This window comes from Pyrgilauda ruficollis, unplaced genomic scaffold (assembly GCF_017590135.1).
Source record: "Pyrgilauda ruficollis isolate IOZ18807 unplaced genomic scaffold, ASM1759013v1 scaffold126, whole genome shotgun sequence".
In the NCBI taxonomy this organism is placed as follows: Eukaryota; Metazoa; Chordata; class Aves; order Passeriformes; family Passeridae; genus Pyrgilauda; species Pyrgilauda ruficollis.
Window position 1 is genome coordinate 975,531 of NW_024510988.1, and position 17,868 is coordinate 993,398.

At 57.9% G+C, this 17,868-nt stretch overlaps 1 protein-coding gene across 1 annotated transcript in view; it reads right to left on the reverse strand.

Moving 5' to 3' along the window:
* The window catches only part of DSCAML1 (DS cell adhesion molecule like 1), a 93,630-nt gene that overhangs the window by 25,090 nt on the left and 50,672 nt on the right, over window positions 1–17,868 (reverse strand). Inside the window, exons 4-7 of the mRNA XM_041458136.1 lie at window positions 4,125–4,271; window positions 2,568–2,846; window positions 1,619–1,894; window positions 850–1,146 (exon numbers count right to left, since the gene is read on the reverse strand). Coding sequence (XP_041314070.1) covers window positions 850–1,146; window positions 1,619–1,894; window positions 2,568–2,846; window positions 4,125–4,271 — 999 coding nt within the window. The remainder of the gene's footprint in view (window positions 1–849; window positions 1,147–1,618; window positions 1,895–2,567; window positions 2,847–4,124; window positions 4,272–17,868) is intronic.

Sequence of the window (17,868 nt, forward strand, 5' to 3'; positions counted from 1 at the left end):
AATTCCGACTCTCCTGGGATCCCAGCCAAAAAGCCACTAGATCCATTTCAAACCTGAGACACAGACAAACACAGCCCTTCAACCCTCATTCTCAGCAGACAAATAAACGCTCCCTTATCTTGTCTCGCTCCCACCTGTAAGCCTGGGAGCTTTAATTGGGGATTATTAATGGGCAGGGGCTTACACCAAACCCCGTGCCTGAGAGCGCTCCCCAGAACACAGCGAGCGACGCGCTGCAGCCGTAATAACACGGTGATTAACGCGGCCATGGCTTTTAGCAGACAAAGAAAATACAGACATGACAAATCAAAGCTCATTTTCCACGATTTCACGTGCTGCCTCATCATCGTTTGTCATGGAGATCCTGGTGCCACCAGGAGCGGCGGCTGCCAAGGATTGGGTTCCAGTAGGGAACGGGGGCAGCTGGCAGAGCACAGGGGACCTGGGACACTTCTGGGCCTGCCACCTCCTTCTCCATGCGTGGGGTCCCTCAGGGGGTGCCTGCTCACCCTGTGCAGACCCCAAGGCAGGGCTTGGTAGAGTGAGAGTGGACCCAGTGTGGACAGTGCTTCCCTTTGACTCCTGCAAAGCCAAGCTCCAGCTCTCCAAGCCTCTGGAATTGCTTTCCACTTTGTTAAACTCCCTGCTTTAAAGCATCAGAGAAGCTCAACCCTTCAGGTGTGCAAGGAGTGGGGCAGGGCTCGGGGGTGAGGCTGGGGTAGCCAGGGAGACCCACACGGCCGGGAAGAAGAGGGAGAGGCGAGGAGGAGCGATCAGCCAGGGAACAGAACCAAAACCAAAAAAAGCCCAGTAAAAGTCCTATTCTGATATTTAAAAGTAGACAGGCACCTCTTACGTTTATTCGCGCTTGGTATTCGGCGCTGCCCACCGAGTTCCGCGCGGTGCACCGGTACACGCCGCCGTCCTTGATCTGCGGGCTGCTCACGTTCATGTGGCTCACGGTGGTGCCGTCGGACATGGTGTACTGGTTGGAGCGGTGCCCGCTGTCCCGCGGGATGGGCTCGTCGTCCAGCGCCCAGGTGACGGTGGGTGGCGGGGCCCCCTTGGCGGCACACATCAGGGAGAACTGCTCCCCGGGGTTGACCACCTTCTCGCTGAAGGAGGAGACGATGCGGGGGGTCCCATCTGGGGGGCACCCAGCGGGATGGGGGTCAGGGAGCGGCAGCCACAGGCAGCAGCAGTCACCCGCCAGCAGGATGGCACTGAGCTCCTGCCCCAGGTTCAGCCGGGACAGGAGCCCAGCTGGTGTCCCTGTGGCAGGGAGATGCAGACAGGGGCGAGGGGACACAGATGCCAGCTTGAGGGGACACCTCCCTCAGCAGAGCCCATCCCTTATCACACTCAGTGGGCTGGATCATGGAGGCTGCCTGGCGAATGGGGTGCCCAGGGGCTGGGGATGGCAAGTCAACGCTTATTTTGGTCCTTCCCCATCCTGGCCGTGCTGTGCCCCTGCAGACAGCACACAGAGCCCAGCAACAGGCTGGCAGCAGCCTGAGGACCCCCACCCCAGTGGGTCTCCGTGCCCCCCAGCCATGCACAAAGCATCCCCTCAGAGAGGGGCAGAGGAAGAAGCCCCCAGCCCGGGAAGCCAGCTCACCCTCCAGCGTGATGATGGAGAAGTCCTGTGCCGTCTGGGACTTGCGGGTGGCAAAGCACTGGTAGGCCCCGGAGTGGCTCTTCTGGGCGGCCGTGATGAGCAGGGTCTCGTTGCTGATGCCCCGGATGGAGATGTAGTCATCCACCGCCACCAGGTCCGTGTTGCGGTACCAGCGGATGACGTACTCGGGGGACCCGCTGAGGGCACAAGAGAGGATGACGGTGCTGCCGATGCCCGTTTTGAGCTTCTTTGGTGTGAGGGTCACACGCAGAGGGTCTGTGAGAGAGGGGACAGGCGTTGGCGGTGCCGGGCAGTGCCGCGGGAGGCGGCTCATCCCCGCTGCGCTCTCCGCTCCTGCTGCCCCGGGAGCGCCAGCCCGGCTGGGCGGTAAATGTCACCGCACAATAAGGCAGGTGGCCCTGCCACCGTCCTCGCTGCTGACAGGCCCTGCTTTTAACGTCAGGGTGCTGTGGGGAGGTGGCAGGATGGCTGGAAGAAGATGTGGTCCACGTGACAGGCACAGTGCTGAGCTGGGGACACACCAGGCTGGCTCTCAGCGGGCTGGCGGTGCCCGGCTGGCACCGTGCTCCAGGTAAGGCAGGCACAGTGGCTTTGGTACTGCCAGGATCCTGGTGACAGGAGGAACCCCCAGGAAAACAGCACGTGATAAATACTTGGCCTGCCCAGATGGTATTTACTGTTTGGCTAGAGCGTATTTTATGTAAATCGACATAAATTTTATGTAAATCAACAAAGCAAAGCACAGAAGCACCCAACACGTCGGACATGTGCAAGACAGTGGCTTCCAGCGAGCCAAACACTGTGCCAAAACACAAGGCTGTTGTTTAGACAGCTGTATAAACCCCTAAAGCTGTACACTGCTAAAGGCTTTACGTGTCAGAAGGCAGCAGGACTAAGCCCCACACCGCTTCTCCCCGCCGGCTCTCACCTATGACCGTGAGGGTGCCGGTGACCTCTGCGGAGCCGAAGGTGTTGGTCACCTCGCAGATGTAGGTGCCGCTGTCCTCCACGCGCAGGTCGCTGATGGTCAGCCCCGTGATGCGCTTGGTCCAGCGGCTGTCGGCGGGGAGCGGCCGCCCGTCCTTGATCCACCGCACGGCCGGGTTGGGGTAGCCCGAGGCGATGCAGGGCAGCTCCACCAGCCGGCCCGCCTTCACCTCCCTGGACTGGAAGCTGTCTAACATCGTGGGGATGGACTCCGCCGGGTCTGGGTTGGGAGAGGAATTGGGCTCACCCGGGGAAGAGGAGGATGTGAGGTGTCTCGGGGACAATGGGAAACCCCCTGGCATGGTGACACCGTGCCCAGTCAGCACCATCCACGAGAGACTGGCTCTCCCCATTCCCCTGAGCTGCTGGCTCTGCCAGGAGTGCAGGATGCACCCCGTTATCCTTGCTGAGCACGGGGTGCCCTGTCCCACCCGGCCAGCACAGCCCTTGGCAGCAGGACAAGAGGCACAGGTGGAGGAGGGAGGAAAAACACATCCTAAATAGCTGATGGGAGGAATAAACTCAGCATCGGAGGAATTACTCAAGGTGACACCTAATTGGTGCAAAATACACAAATTTTGTGGCACATTTCAAAATTTACAAGCAAAAGGGCCCATCAGGCAGCTGGGAAAGGAGAAAATTAATCACTAAGTCTCAGGCGTGAAATTAAATTCCAGGGGAAAGAAACCTCTTTCATTACTCCCAAGCAGAAGTAAAACGCCGTGACGTGTAAATAATGACAGGGACCAGGAGGGGACCGGGCCAGATCGAAGAGCGCGATTTGGGGATGATACACCCGGTGATGCCCCCGCACCGCCGGGACGTGCGGCAGGACGGGCACGGCTGGACCCGGGGCCCGCGGGTCGCCGAGGGGCAAGATTCGGGATTCGGCAAGCCCTGCATCTCTTCCCTGCCCTGCGGGGGGTTAATTCGAGGAGCCGGTGCGGGAGCACCCGAGGATGGGAACAGCATATGGCAGGGAGCGGGCGCGCTGCGCCGAGCGGCTGCGAGCCGGGCGAACTCCCTCCCTCCCGAGCGGAGTAATTTGGGCAGTCAGCGGAGCCGGGAGCGCCCCGAGACACCCGGCACTCCGGACTGCACTGCCTCCGCCGCAGTATCGCTTGCATGTTCGTCACATCGCGTCAGGCTGCTCACATCGCGGGCTGTCACATCGCATCGCCGCGCGCCCCGTCGCCTCCCGCTCGGGGTGACGCGCGGCACTGCCACCGCCGCGCCCGGCTCGGGGCGGACTGCGTGTTGGGGGGCACAGCCCGGGCACTGCCAGCCCCCGGCGCGGTCCCCACGGCACCTCCCGCCCCGCACCGGGATGTCCCCTCGCTGCGGGGAGCCGAGGTGGCGATGCCAGCGCTCCCTGTGCGGGGTGGCGGTGCTGCGGGCAGGCGGGGCAGCAAGGAGGGGAGAGGACAGCGGGCAGGGCTGGGCCCCTCCCGGGCACAGGGGTCGCCCCCTGCCCACGCTGGCAGCCGCACGGGCTCACCTGAGACGGAGAGGCGGGCGCCGTTGCTCTGCCGCGTCTCCCCGCTGTACTTGTGCTTGGTGATACACCTGTAGGTGGACAAGGCATCTTCCTTCTGCACGTCCGATATGTACAAACCTCCATAAGAAGTAATAAAAAACCTATTTTCTGGAGACACAAAGGGAGGAGAAGGGTGAGCGAGCCTCCCCTGGCCCCAGGCTGAGCAGCCCCTGCACTCCGAGCTGGCACCGGAGCTGTGGCAGAGAAAGGGGGACCCTGCTCCACCTCCCTGCACCCCCAGCACACCGGGGTGCAGCTCTGGCTGAAGTTTCAGGCAGGCTGGCGAAGTTGGCTGAGCCACGGGAACCTCGTGTGTGCAGCAGCAGCCCCGGCGCTCTGGGCACCGCCTCCCCCCATCCCTCTCCCTGGCCAAGCACACACACCTGCCCGGCAGAAAGGTGGCTTTGGGGTGTCTTTACACACACCTGGACGGGCAGGGCTCGGATTCGGGCGGGCCGTGGCTGCAGAGCGTGTGGCACCGCTCCGGCACACGCTGCTCCGCCGCCGTGCCACGCGCGCCATGGCAACGCGGCAATTAAAAGTGAATCCGTCCCGCTGAGTTAATAATTAGCTTAACTTACTTAGAATCATGTGAAAACAAATAAGGGCTTGAGCTGATGTTTGAGCCCCGGGAGGAGGGTGGCGGGAGAGCAGCCCCCTCAGGCCAGCTGGTTTTGGAGCCTGGCACAGGGGGAAGGAGTCTTTGGCTGGCGCCTGACCCCTGTAATTCATCATGAATTATAACAGTAATTAACACCAATAGAAAGGCCTGTGTAGTGGCTACATGGAGAGCGGGAGAAGCTGAGGCTCTGGAGAGGCTCCCTGCCCACCTGGAAAGCACTTTGCCCTGCCCCTCCGTGCCAAGCAAGGCTTTCACCCCCAGCTCTGTGGGGCTCTGGGGTTTATTCCAGCACAGTCTCAGCTGGGATGGGATGCTCCATCTGCTCGGCTGCACCGTGCTGCCAGCCAAACCACCCCCTACCAAACCCCACGACTGCAGAAGGTAATTTAGTGCAGCTGAATGCTCAGAGTGAAAACCTTTAAACCCAGCCTGTAAATCAGCAACATCTGCAAATGGCTCCCTCAAGCCCTGCACAATGCCTGCTAAGCCAGGATCTAGCTGATGAGGCCAAACAACTGTTTCTACTTCCAGCACCTTTTGGAAGCACCTGGATATTCTCAATTTAGGCAAGAAGAAAGCTCCATGGTCACACTCAGGAGCGCAGAGTAAGCACGAGTGAGAGAGGACAAGAGGCAGATGCTCCCAGGGCACTCTGGCTCCCACACCCTGGGCAGGACCCCAGGCCCAATTCCCTGCAAATACTGCGGTTGACAGACCAGCAGAAAGCAGGGATCCTCACCCAGGGAACTGGGAGTGTCCCTGGCACGAGCCAAGGCAATGGCAGTGCCAAACTGTGCTGGCATCACCCATTCCAGCCGTGGCTCAGCCAGATGTGAGTGTTTACTCCAAGTGCTCGATGCAAGGCAGTGGGGGACTCCAAACAGCAAAAATCCAGCAGATAATTAATCATAATGCCAGTCAGCTGTGGCTAACAGAGGCACAGGCACCCGCCAGGCTGGCACCCCGTGCTGATCCTCCCTGGAAGCAGCGGGAGCTGCCATCCCCACATCTCCAGCAACACCCCTGTGACTCCATCCCTGCTGGGAGGATTCTGGGCTTCACCAGCCAAAACCTCAGCCGAAACCTCCGTGCCACGGCATGTCGGCCCCGGCGTGGCAGCACGTGGCCCGCCGCAGCCCGCAGCTGGCACCAGAGGTGCGCTGAGCGGGATTTGCGCTCCGCCGCCAGCGGGAGCCGCCCCGGGGTCTGCGCGACCCCCGCGGAAGGGCAGGGGGAGCGGTCCCACAGCACCGCAATAACATGCAAATCAAACATTAATTTTTCATCTCCCATCAAACCAGTAAGCGGAGAACATTGGCTGCACTGGAATTTGAGATGGGGGGAGCCGGTTTCCATGGTAACGGGGCTGTATTTTGCGAAGTGCTGGCAGCCCCAGCCCACACCCTCACACGCGGCCGTGCCTGGGGATCCACAGCCCTGTGCTGCCGTGCTCTGGGCTGGAAACAAAGCCTTGTGCCCGAGATCCTGGCTCTGGATGGAGCTCCAGCCACAACAACCTCCCCGGGGACAGGAACTGGCAGAAATCCTGCGGGTTTAGGATCCACGGCTCCACCGTGGAGTGACAGGAGGCATCTGCCTCTCGCACGGTGTGGTGACACTGCTCCATCACGTGTGAGATGCACCCAAGCTGACAGCACAGCTTCCTTGGCTTTTATTTTATTTATTTATTTATTTATTTATTTATTTATTTATTTTTTCTCCTGGGAGGGGACAAGCGGCTCTGTCGAGGAACGCTCTGCTGGCCCGGGGGAGATGCGGGGCTGTAACTGATGTAAGCGGCTCCAACAGACCTCACCCAAGTGACTTATTGCTGAGTTTGCCAGGCAGATTAACGTCGGAGGGCTCCAAATAAAATCAGATCTCTCTGTCTGCCAGGAGGTGGAAAGGCTTTACAGGAAGCAGAGGATTAAGCACATCCGTGGCCAGGCTGGACTGATGTGCCTCTAATAACTCTTCCAGCGAGACTTGAGCTGCTGCCTTTGGAGACACCTCACCAAGCCCTCGGATCAAACCAAGAGCCCACCATGAGCTAAATTCCACCTAAATTCCCAGGACCCTCACCTGGGGAAAGCACAAGGGTGAGAGGGGGGCTCTCCTGCCAGTGGTGGCCCTGAAACCCCAGCATCATTCCCAAGGGGCTCCCAATTCCAGGAGAAAGATTACAGCCGGTGCAGGTTACCAGCTCCTGCTCCATCCAATATAGATTTATCAAAACAATGGGGTCAGGGCTTCAGGAGGGAGCACGGTGTGTAGTTCATAAGACTAATGAGATAACTTTCCCCTGGTACTGCTGCAGAATCAATAGGTGCCAGCGTTTATGAATTGGCCATACTCGGAGCATGTGCATCCCAATGCATCCCGGACAAATCCAATAACTCTTTGGTGTTATTTCTGGCCGCGTTTAAAGTGACAAACGTCTCCCGGGGGGAAGGCACGGAGGGGGAAGCCCCAAAGAGCAAAGCCTGTAATTTTCTGGCTGTGCGCTGCCACAGCGGCACTTTTCTGCTGTGGCTGCTGCTCCACGATGCCATTTGCCCGGCACGGAGCACACCTGGGGACAGGGAACATCCACAGAAAACCCAGCCAGGATGGGAACTCCTGCCCGCCCCATGGCACTGATCGCCACCTCCCTCCCGGGGACAGCGTGGGGCGCAGTGCCAGCGGGGCAGGGGACACGGGGCACAGGAGCGGGCTGGCATCGCTGGCCATGCACCAGAGCTGCCTTTCATCTCAGCAGGCTGAGCCCAGCTCGTGCCAGAGCAAATGCTGAGAGCAGAGGGGGCCTGGAGCGGGCACTGAGATTAAAGCTCCCTGCGTCCCTCCCTGGCGGAGATGTTAAAGAGGAGCTGTGAGCCGAGCCCAATGCAAATTTCATAGGACCTGCACAAATCTGACAGATTTATTTACGTGTTTGCCTGCCGTGGGGATCCCAGGGGAGCTGTAGGGCCGTCGCTGCTCCCAGCCCTTCCAAAGGCAGCAGAGCTGTGAGCTCAGCCAAAGGTTCCCACCTGGAAGAGTCACGGGCATTTGTAACGCCAGCAGCGCCAGCTGAGCCCGCGGCTCGGGCTCCTCCTCATCCTCCTCTCCTCCCCATCCTCCCCAGGAGCAGTGGCCCTTTTCCCGACAGAAGGACCTGATGGTTTCTGCGGGAGTCAGGGCAGAGGGAACAGCAGAGGAAGGCTGGAAATCAGGGAGTCGTGACGGGCTTTCCACCTCCCCTCCCGATCTCCTTAATAAGCATGGCTCCATCTCCTCCCGTTACAGGATTAACACCCATCTCTCATTCTCCTCCCGCAACAAGATTTTATTTCTAATTACGCTGTAATAAAACTGGGCGCGCTCCCAGGGCTCCTTCCAAATGACTTGTCGACACTCGGCGAGATTGAATCCTACTCGGGCCGTTTCCGGCACCTCTGCCGGCTGTTCATTAGGCATGCATGAGGGAGAGGGTTTAAGAACAGAATTACATTTAAATGGCTTTTCTGAGAGGGAGACGTGAAACAAGAGAGAGAAGAAAAAGCAGGAAAGGTTTACAAGGAGGGTGTCACTGTCACCTCTGTGTGACACCGCTGTCCAGCAGCTGTTGTGCCAAGTCTCCACTCCTGAGGCTCCGGGGATCTGACAAGCCAAAAAATACAAAAGAAAACACTGGAGGGGATTTCTGAGCACCTAATTTTTGCAGCAGGATGGCAAGCAGGGACAGGTGTCACTGAACACTGTCACCCTGCCCTGGGGGCGCCCAGGACGCTGCACACCGGCTGCTGTGCTATGGAGAGGTTTTCCAGCAAAACCAGGGATTTTCTTGTCAGGAAAACACACACCAGAACAAACATGGGATGGGCATAATCAGGAGCTGGCACTGCCAATCTGCACCCGGGTGTGAGCAGCCAGCCCGTGGATGAGTGGAGCACTGGGAACACCGCGTTTTCCTGAGGTTTTCCATCCTCACTGCACTCGCTGGCAGTGGGCAGTTTCTGCTGCCTGGATGCTGCTTCCCAAATCCAGGCTCAGGAGTCGGCAAAACTGGGAAAACAGATGTTAGGAAAGATCTCTCTCTATTAGCTCCCTCGGAAGTGAGGTATCCTGCAGGGCTGGCAGGAGTTATTAAATCAAGAGTCATTATTTACCCAAGGGCCAGTCTTGCAAGTCATGTTCCTAGAAGTAAATCCGGAATTATGCTGCCCACGGAAATGGATTCACACGGGTGTGAGGGAGAGCACAGTTTGCCTCTCCGGGTTTTAATCCACCTCTGAGTCACCGGAGCGCTTGGCAGCGAAACCCGGCAGTGTTTGGGGACACTTCGGTTTGTTTGCGTAAGCGACTTCGGGAGTGACACACTTCCACTGAACCAGAGCACGGAGGAGGAGGAGGAGGAGAGGAGGAGGAGGAGGGATCCCCTGGGGGGGGCACGGAGCCGGGGCTCGCCCATGGAGCAGCCCCCTGTCACCAGCGGCACTGGCACTGCCAAAAGAGGAGGAATTAGTCTCCCGAGGTGGTCCGGAGCCGCCTAATGCCAGCAGAAAATTACAGAACAGGATGAAGAGCATTACAAAATGAATAGGAGGGGACTAGAGATTTCCATGGCTAATCCTGTTAACGAGACAATTTCTTATCAAACTCATTATGTGGTGGAAAGCAGCGGGGAGGGAGGGGCTGGGCAGGGGAGCTGGGGAGGGGGAGGGCGATGCCAGGCAAGCGGCATTCCCGGAGCATCGGGACACGGCGCAGGCAGGGGAGCAGGGCAGCTCCCGAGCCCGGCTCAGCACGCCGCACGCCAGCGAGGGTTGTATTTCTATTTCCGAGCAGAGCTGAGCATTACTAGAGTGACATTTACCACAAAACAGTGCCGTCTGCTCCGGCTCCATCAGCAGCCCTCTCCCAGCGCCGAGCTGCAGCGGGCTGGGATTACGGCAGGCATAAAAACGTATAAAATCCACCAAGAGAACACTCAATTCAAAGAGGGAATTTTGGAGCTTCGGTTCTTTTTTTCTTTTTGCCTTTTTTTTTTTTTTTTTTTTTTTAAACCTCCGGTTACGATGAGTCTCGTTTTCCTGGAGGAAGCCAAACAAAAATACCGCGGTCCACAGGCTGAACCTGTGTCTGCCCAGCTCAGGGTGGGTGGGCTGGGAGGGCAGCCCAGGGGGAGCTGGGCAGGGGCTCTGCCCGCCGGACCCTCCGTGCTGATTCCCGCATCCCGCTCAGCCACGCACGAGCAAAGCTGAGCAGCGTGGCGTGGAAAAACGCGGCTGTGGCTGAGTGATTCCCAAAAATCCTCACCAGCCCCTCCACCTCCTACCCCCGAGAATCACGGGGGGGCTTCGCCGCTACTTTGTGCACAGCATTTAATTTTCTTTTTTTTTCATTTTTTTCTTTTTTTTTTTTTTCTTTTTTTTTTTTTTTTTTTTTAAAAAACCGCGGAACTAGTCAGATTTCATGCTAATGAGGAGAAAATCTGGATCGAGGACTGTGCAAAAATTTGCATCTCAAAGAGCAAAACAGGAAGTCGCTAAGAAAGGAAATTCCACGCAGAGGTAGCGGGTTTGGCCATAATTAGGCTAATGCTGCTGTGTTCTGTCAGCTCGTTTCCATCAGCCCCGGGGTGGCAGGGGACAGAAGAGCTCCCTGCCACCACGCCGTGATTCCCAGCCCCGACAGGGATGCTGAGGGATGCTGGGCACCAGGCTGGCAGTGCGGGACGGAGGATGGCACGGGACGGAAGATGATATGGGATGGAGGATGGCATGGGATGGAGCATGGCATGGGATGGAGCATGGCATGGGATGCATGGCACGGGAGGGAGGATGGTATGGGATGGAAGATGGCATGGGATGGAGGATGGCATGGGATGGAACATGGCATGGGATGGAACGTGGCATGGGATGGAACGTGGCATGGGATGCATGGCACGGGAGGGAGGATGGCATGTGATGGAGGGTGGCAAGGGATGGAAGATGATATGGAATGGAGGATGGCATGGGACAGAGGATGTCACGGGATGGAACATGGCATGGGATGGAATGTGGCATGGGATGGAGGATGGCATGGGAGGGAGGATGGCATGGGAGGGAGGATGGCATGGGAGGGAGGATGGAACAGGAAATGTGGTGGCCTCAGTGCCCTGGGAAGCACGGCTCACAGAGAATCTGGAGCTTCTCCCACAGCACCCCCAACACCCTGGCACTGCCCACAGCCAAAGGGAGGAACTCCCACGGCCCCAGCCCCCTGCCCAGCCCCAGGCAGCTGAACCCAGCCCCCTGCCCAGCCCCAGGCAGGTGAACCCAGCCCCACCGCCTGCCTCAGCACAGAATGAGCTGTTGCTGTCCCCCATCTTCAGAGGGGCTGATTTGCAGTTTTGCATCAATTTTCCTCTGATTTTTTAATTGGGTTTTGCTGCCGCTGCAGACGTTACTGTGCAAACAATTCCGAATGGCTCGAACCAAGATATTTGCTCATAAAAATCCATCACCAGGGCCGAGAATGACAGAAATGGAAAATGCCTAATGAAAACAAAGGGGAAAACAACAGGTACCCTGGTCCTTCGCCATCCATCACCAACCTCGGATTATTGATGGGAGGGGAAAAAAATCCTCCCATCTGCAATCAAATCTTGAGAAATCTTGAAAAGCCAAACACCACATAGGAGGAAATTCTTTGCCCCCACTTCAGTCTGCAGGAGTTTCGCCATAATTATAATAAGAGTGAGGCTGCTGGATAACACGAGAATTATTTTCCCCACTTACATTGTCAAATGATCATTTTGCCCTGCAGTGAAATCTCAATAATTATAATGCCGAACCGTGAAAGAACAAAGAAATAAAAAAAGCAGTGTTTTCTTCCAGGGAGCGGGGGGAGGGGGGAGCCGCCATTGCAGAACTCAAAGTGCATCCTTCCCCTAATTATCTTTCCCAGAGCTGTGCATCCCTCACCCTTTCCCCACGGCCTGAGCCCCCCGATAACTCCCTCATCTGGAGGGGCTCGTGTGGATGGGAGCAGCCCCCTCTGTGCCCAGCGCTGAGGAGTGAAGGGGGAGTGTGGTTTGGGCTCCGTGGCATCGCCCCCCAGCCCTAATCCCAGCCCCAGCTCTGCCAGGAGCTCCCCACCACGGTGCCCAGGGGCTGGGGGGAGTGCCACGGCCAAGCCAGCTGTGGCTCAGTGTCCCTTCACACCCATCCCAACACCGACAGCCCCTCGGCAGGGGAGAGGCAAGGAGAGAGGAGAGAAAGGGGACAGAAAGCAGAGGGGGGCGTGGGGGGGTAAAGGAGGCGAGCAAGAAAAACAAGACGACAGAACGCTTGCTCCACAGCCCTCGGCTAAATTACAAACCAGTTTACTGAGGTGGAAAGCTGCAGTGAGCTGAGGAGGAATATGTGGAAACCATCTGCAGATTTAAAAATAATCTATTTTACGATCACCCTCGAACATATTCTTTTGCAGAAACCAAATAGGATTTGTTGTTGTTGTTTTGTGCAAACTGTTAGGGAAAAATTACTAGAAACATGCAGGGGGTTTTGCCTTCTTGAGTACTGAGAGGCTAAATATGCCCTTCCTTATGTTTAGAATAGTAACAGTCATCTTAAAATTAACTTGGTCTGCATCAGAGCTTAAAACAGTTGCAATTCAGAGCCTGCAAAAGCAGGACAAACCTGCGCTGGGATATCTAGCGCTTCGAGCTGACAGATGTCTTCCTACATACAGTAAATATAGGTCGTCTTTTCCTACCCAGAGAACTGTAGATCTTAATTAACCAGGCCACTAGCAGCATATGTAATGATTTTTTTCAGCTTGCTAAGTAAACCCTCCCGTGATGAGGTGGAAGGGAAATCAGAGGCACGTGAGAGGGACCCCCCTCTCTGGCTGCCGCGGTCAGCGCAGCCCTCGCGCCGCGGCGCCCGCTGTTATTTCACGCTATAAAATCTGCCTAACGAGATGGGAAGGGTGTGGAGTGCCACATCCCCCTCCCTGTGCACAGCCCAACCGTGCCCAGCCAGCCCTGAGCCCTGAGCCCAGCTCGGCCGTGGGGCTCCGCGGACTAAACCGCGCTTGGCCTCCTAAACCACTCCGGGATTAAATTATGCCCGGGCTCAGAGGCAAATGAGCTAATGAAATTCATGCTGCATTATGATAGAGTCGTGCCGAGCCCTCGTGGAGGGGCAGTGGGGTGGGTGAGGGGGGTGGCAGGGCCTGTCACCCCCGGGCACAGCATCCCTGTGCTCAGGGGCTGAGCCCGGGCTGGCCACGTCCCAGCCCTGGCCCAGAGGAAGGCAAGAGCTGGGTGAAGTTTTACCAGACCCCGCCTGAACGAGGGTACCAGCGAGCCCCCTGCCCTCCCAGCAGCTCTCACACACACGGTGCTCTGAACTGGTTTTTAAAAACGCTGGATTGGAAGGAAGGGAGAGCAGAGCCCACGGCCACATCCTCACACAGCCGCTGTTCCTACAGCCAGAAGTGTGCTTGGCAGGGCGAGGACAGCACACAGAGCTCGGTAAAGGGCAGGACTGGTGCAGGCTCCCCAGAAAAAAGCTACCCAGAGACTGCAGGAAGAAGTCGAGGTCAGAAACTCCCTCTGCAAAGTGGAAAACTGCAAAAGAGCTGCACATCACTGCCCTGCACCAGCTCTGAAAGAATCCTGCTGGAGCCAAAACCTTGTTTTGATCTGATGAGAAAATGCAGAAGCCTCACAAAAGAAGCTCTGTCACCTGAAGCTCAGGGGTGAAGCGGAACGATCCCGCACTGCCGTTCGCTGTCCTGGTCCCACGTGTCCAGACACGGTGCCTCCCATCCCCTCCTCCCCTCCCTGCTACTCACTGGGGGAAAAAATTCAGTGAACGCTACTGGAACAAAGAGTAGAACTTCCTCCCTGCTCATTAGTGCTGGAAAAGCAACAGAAAAAAAAATCCCCAGGACATAACCTCCTCTTCAGCTCTGAAGTCTGAGCGACTCGGAGAGGGTGGTTGGATTTATTCTTTGCCTTTCACCTCGCTGGAGTTGGTCTGCACGCTTTGATTATGGAGGCTCAGAGAGGAGCCCACGCCGAGGAAGGGACCCCAGACCCACTCACCTGGAGTGCTGGCTCTGCACAGCCTCAGATCCCCACGGGTGTGGGCACAGCCCCATCAGCACCTGGCTTGGAGGCTGGAGGCAGCTTGGTGCAGCTCACAGCGACCCTCCCAGCCCGTGGGACACTCTGATCTTTCCTCCCTGCCTCCCGCCCTCCAGAGGGGTGACTCCAGGAGAAAACCACTTCTCCTCACGTTCCCTGCAGCCAGGAGCACTCATGGGGCCGGTGGCAGGAGAGGAGGAGGTGTGGGTGGGACAGGGGCGTCGCCTGCTCTCCCCTCCCAGCAGCGCCCAGCAAACACGGACTGAAATGTGCGTGAGCCACGGCATCCCTTTGGAAAGGGGCCAGAAGGGAGCAAGGGCCCTGCAGCCACCAAAGCCACCAGCGTGCCACCACGAGCCCTTCTCCATTCCCTTCCATCCTCCAGTGCTGGAAAGGCTCAGAGAGAACTGGGGAGCTGCACAGGTTCCCGGGGGGAAACAAGCCTGGTGTTCCACCAGAGCCAGGGCACAAATCCTCTGCAGAGCATCTGCCACGGGCGGGGGCTGCACGGGCAGCTGGGAGGAGGAGCAGCCCCGTCCTGCACCACACATGATCCCCTGCAGCTTATCAATAATTATTAAGACAAGGCAAATGTGTGTTGACCTAGTTAGACGTCCAAGAAGAAAAGCAGCCCCAGTGGCTTTGTTTAGCAACCTGGCAGTCCTGATGGAGGCAGGCCTGGCACGGACCCTTCCCATCAAAATAATTCCCTCCCGGCCATGGGGAGCCTCATGTGAGCACTGGGCACTTGTGAGTAACAGTTTAGGCTTCAAAGCCAGCAGGGAAGTGCTCTGAGAGTTCACAACGTGGCCACAAAATCATTCTGGGCCTGAAGAACTAGTGAGGTGCTGTGGGATGCAGCACAGCCCCCTGGACCCAGCTCTGAGCAGCTCCTTGGACACCACAGGCACAGGGAAGAGAGATCCTGTGTCCTCCTGACACTGGCACATCCCTGGTCCCTGAGCTCGACTTAGGCAAATGCAGCCCTGCAATCAGATGTGATTTCCTAGCAACAAGCAACGAGGTGCTGGGGCAGCTCACCAGGAGAGTGGTGGCCTCCACATGACTCCAAGGCCTTAAATGAGGTGAGATCCTGTCACACCACACTGTGACCAGGTGTCCAGGGGACAGAGGGGGCTGCCCTGGCTCCCAGCACTGCTCTTAGCCCGTTCAGGTTTACACGGAGCACAACACGAGGGCTTGGCACCCTTGGGTAGTGCCACCATCAGTTTTGGAGGGGGAAAATCCACTTGTCACCAGGGTGGCGCAGACATGCACACAGCCCCCGCACCCCCACGCTGTAATCCACTCAGTTTGGGGGGATCAGGGAGAGCTGGGACCACGGAACTGTCTCAGAAGGTGTGACCCTCATCTCGCTCCCTGGTCTGACAGTTTTATGTGAGACCTGAGCCCGCTGTGTGCTTCCCTGCAGTGACATTCAGGATGAATTCCCCCCATCTCGTGCAAACTCTAAAGGCTCTCGGGGTGCCCCCCACCCTGCCAGGTCAGAGCATGGCTCAGGGCAAGGGATGTGAGGGCAGTGGGGACACTGCCACGGCCAGCCTGGGGGACACCTCCTCAGCCCCTGGCCTCCTGCCCAGGGCTCCCTCCTGCTCTGCACGGTTCAGTGGTGCCTGTACAGCATTGGCCGTGCCAGGACAGCCCGAGGCCTCAGTGCCAGCTCCAGCAGGCACGGCTGGGCTCAGGGACAGGCAGCAGCCCAGCCCAGGGAGCCACCACGGCCGGGTCCCCTCGGGAGCAAGGGACACGGAGGTGCAAAGGGTGGCATGGGCTGGGGAGTGCCCCCTGGCTGGCACACAGCATCCAGCCTCACATGCCCAGCTCCGAAGGTGACAGACCCCCTGGGTACAGCCCTTCTGTCGAGGGCAGGCACCCAGATCTCCATCGGCAGCCTGGGAACGCTCAGCGCTTCTCCCCAGCCCGGGTCCCTCTGTCCCCGCAGCGCCGCAGCCAGATCCCGCCTCCAAGTGCCTCTCCAAACTGACGGGATGCAAATTATTCCTCCCTTTCAGCTGCTATTGAAGCCTTGCTGGCCGCCGCTCCGCTCCGAGCAGCTGCTGCCTCGCCCAGGGCTCGGGGCTGATTTTGGGGCGAGGAGGGGCGAGCGCAGCACCCACCACAGCACACAAAGAAGCTCCTCGCCCAGCAGCGCTGGGGAAGGCAGCCCAGCCTGCACAGGGCGCAGGAGGAGCTTTCACTGCAAAAAGCTGAGCTGTCCCAGCAGGGTGACACGGGGACAGTGGCACAGGCCAGGCCAGGGATGCTCCTCGCTGACAGACATCAGTGGGTGCACAGGCTAGAGCAGCAGGGCCAGTACCCAGCCAATTCACACATGTTTTATGCATAAAAACACCGCAAAGTTCACGCGCCTTCACTAATTACTCAACCTGCTCCTCTGTCAGGTGAATAATGAGGGGAAAAATAATCAGCAATTTGTTCAAAACCACATGGAGAAATTCCGAGTGCCTTGTGGCAGGGCTGTGCTCTGCATGCTGAAACCTGGGGCCGATGTGATGCTGTAAAAAACCTGGGCCACTCACCAAAGGGACCCCAATGTCACCAGCGCACCCCCAAATGCCATCGTGTCCCACACAGCCAGGGGCATTTCCAGGTGCTCCAGGGCTGTCACAGCTGCAGCTTGGAGGGGAAATGTCTTTAAAAAGCACCGAGGAGAGGAGCTCCTGCCTCCTCGGAGCGCTCAAAGCCCAGCCAGGCCTCGCTCTCTGCAGCGCTGCTAATTACCAGGGCTTTCCAGAAGGCAGGAATAATTAAAGCACCTTCCCTTTCCCTGGAGAACGAGAGCAGGAGCCTTAGTGGATGGCACAGGGAAGAGAAACCATTCCCCAAACTTGTCTGGTTTCCTCAGGAGCCGAGCCTGGCAGTGGGGCAGAGCAGCCAGGAGCCTCCTGCGGGGATGCTCCCGTCAGCACCCCAAAAGTGGGGATGGAGCCAGGGAAAAGCAGCCAGCACCACACAGCTGGGTGGGAAATCTCAGGCTTTGAGCTGAAGGAGCACTGAGGAGCCAGCACATCTGCTCCCAAGGAGCCACTTCAGCCAGGGGACTCCTGCCTCGGCACAGCAATTATTTTAAAACAAAATGATCCTCTGAAAAGGCATGACAGAGCATTAGCCCTGGAAGATCCCACTTGCTCACCCAAAAATCCCCCTGTGCTGTGTCACCCTGCTGGTTTGGTGGGGAGGGGGTGGGTGTAAAGGCAGGGCCACCAAGAGGGAGCTCTGTGGCCACTGAGAGGCCTCCTTTGGCCAACCCTGGCTTTGGACACGGGCTGTGCAACCGCAGCAAAGTTGCAGTCAAGCATCAGCATCTCCACAGCAGCAAATGGGAGCGTAATCACAGAGAGGTGAGGGGAGGGAGGGAACAAAAAGCAGCAATAAATCACTTCCCTGCTGCTACCCGAGGAGATATAATTAAGTTTATGCTTAGAGTGGCATTGCTGACAGTAGTCCTGGAATGAGATAAACACATGGCATGAGGTTAAGCTGTGTGCTGAGTGGCAGGTGACACGTGTGCTCAGGAATGTCCTTGATTAGGGAGTCCCCAAAGGCGGGAGAGCACCAGGAAATGCCTGAAAATGAAAAGCTGCACACTGCAAGGCTCAGGGCAGCAGCGCTCACCCAGAACGGGCTCTGCAGCCTCTGCCGAGGGCCCTCTGCCCCAGTCAGCCTCACCCCCCTGCCCGGGGTGTCCCCCCTTTCCTGGTGCCCACCATCACCCATGGGTGCCCAGCTCGCCAGCCTGAGTCCTGCTGGTGCTTAAGCACAGGCTTAAATGTAAGCACAGGCTTAACTTTAAGCACATGAAATGTCCACTTATCTGCAGAGGATTATTGGTGGGCTGGGCTGCACACACCAGGGGCTCAGCACGCGCAGGGCTGGGATGCTCAGTGTCCCCTCCCGAGACAAATGGCAGAGACAAGCCC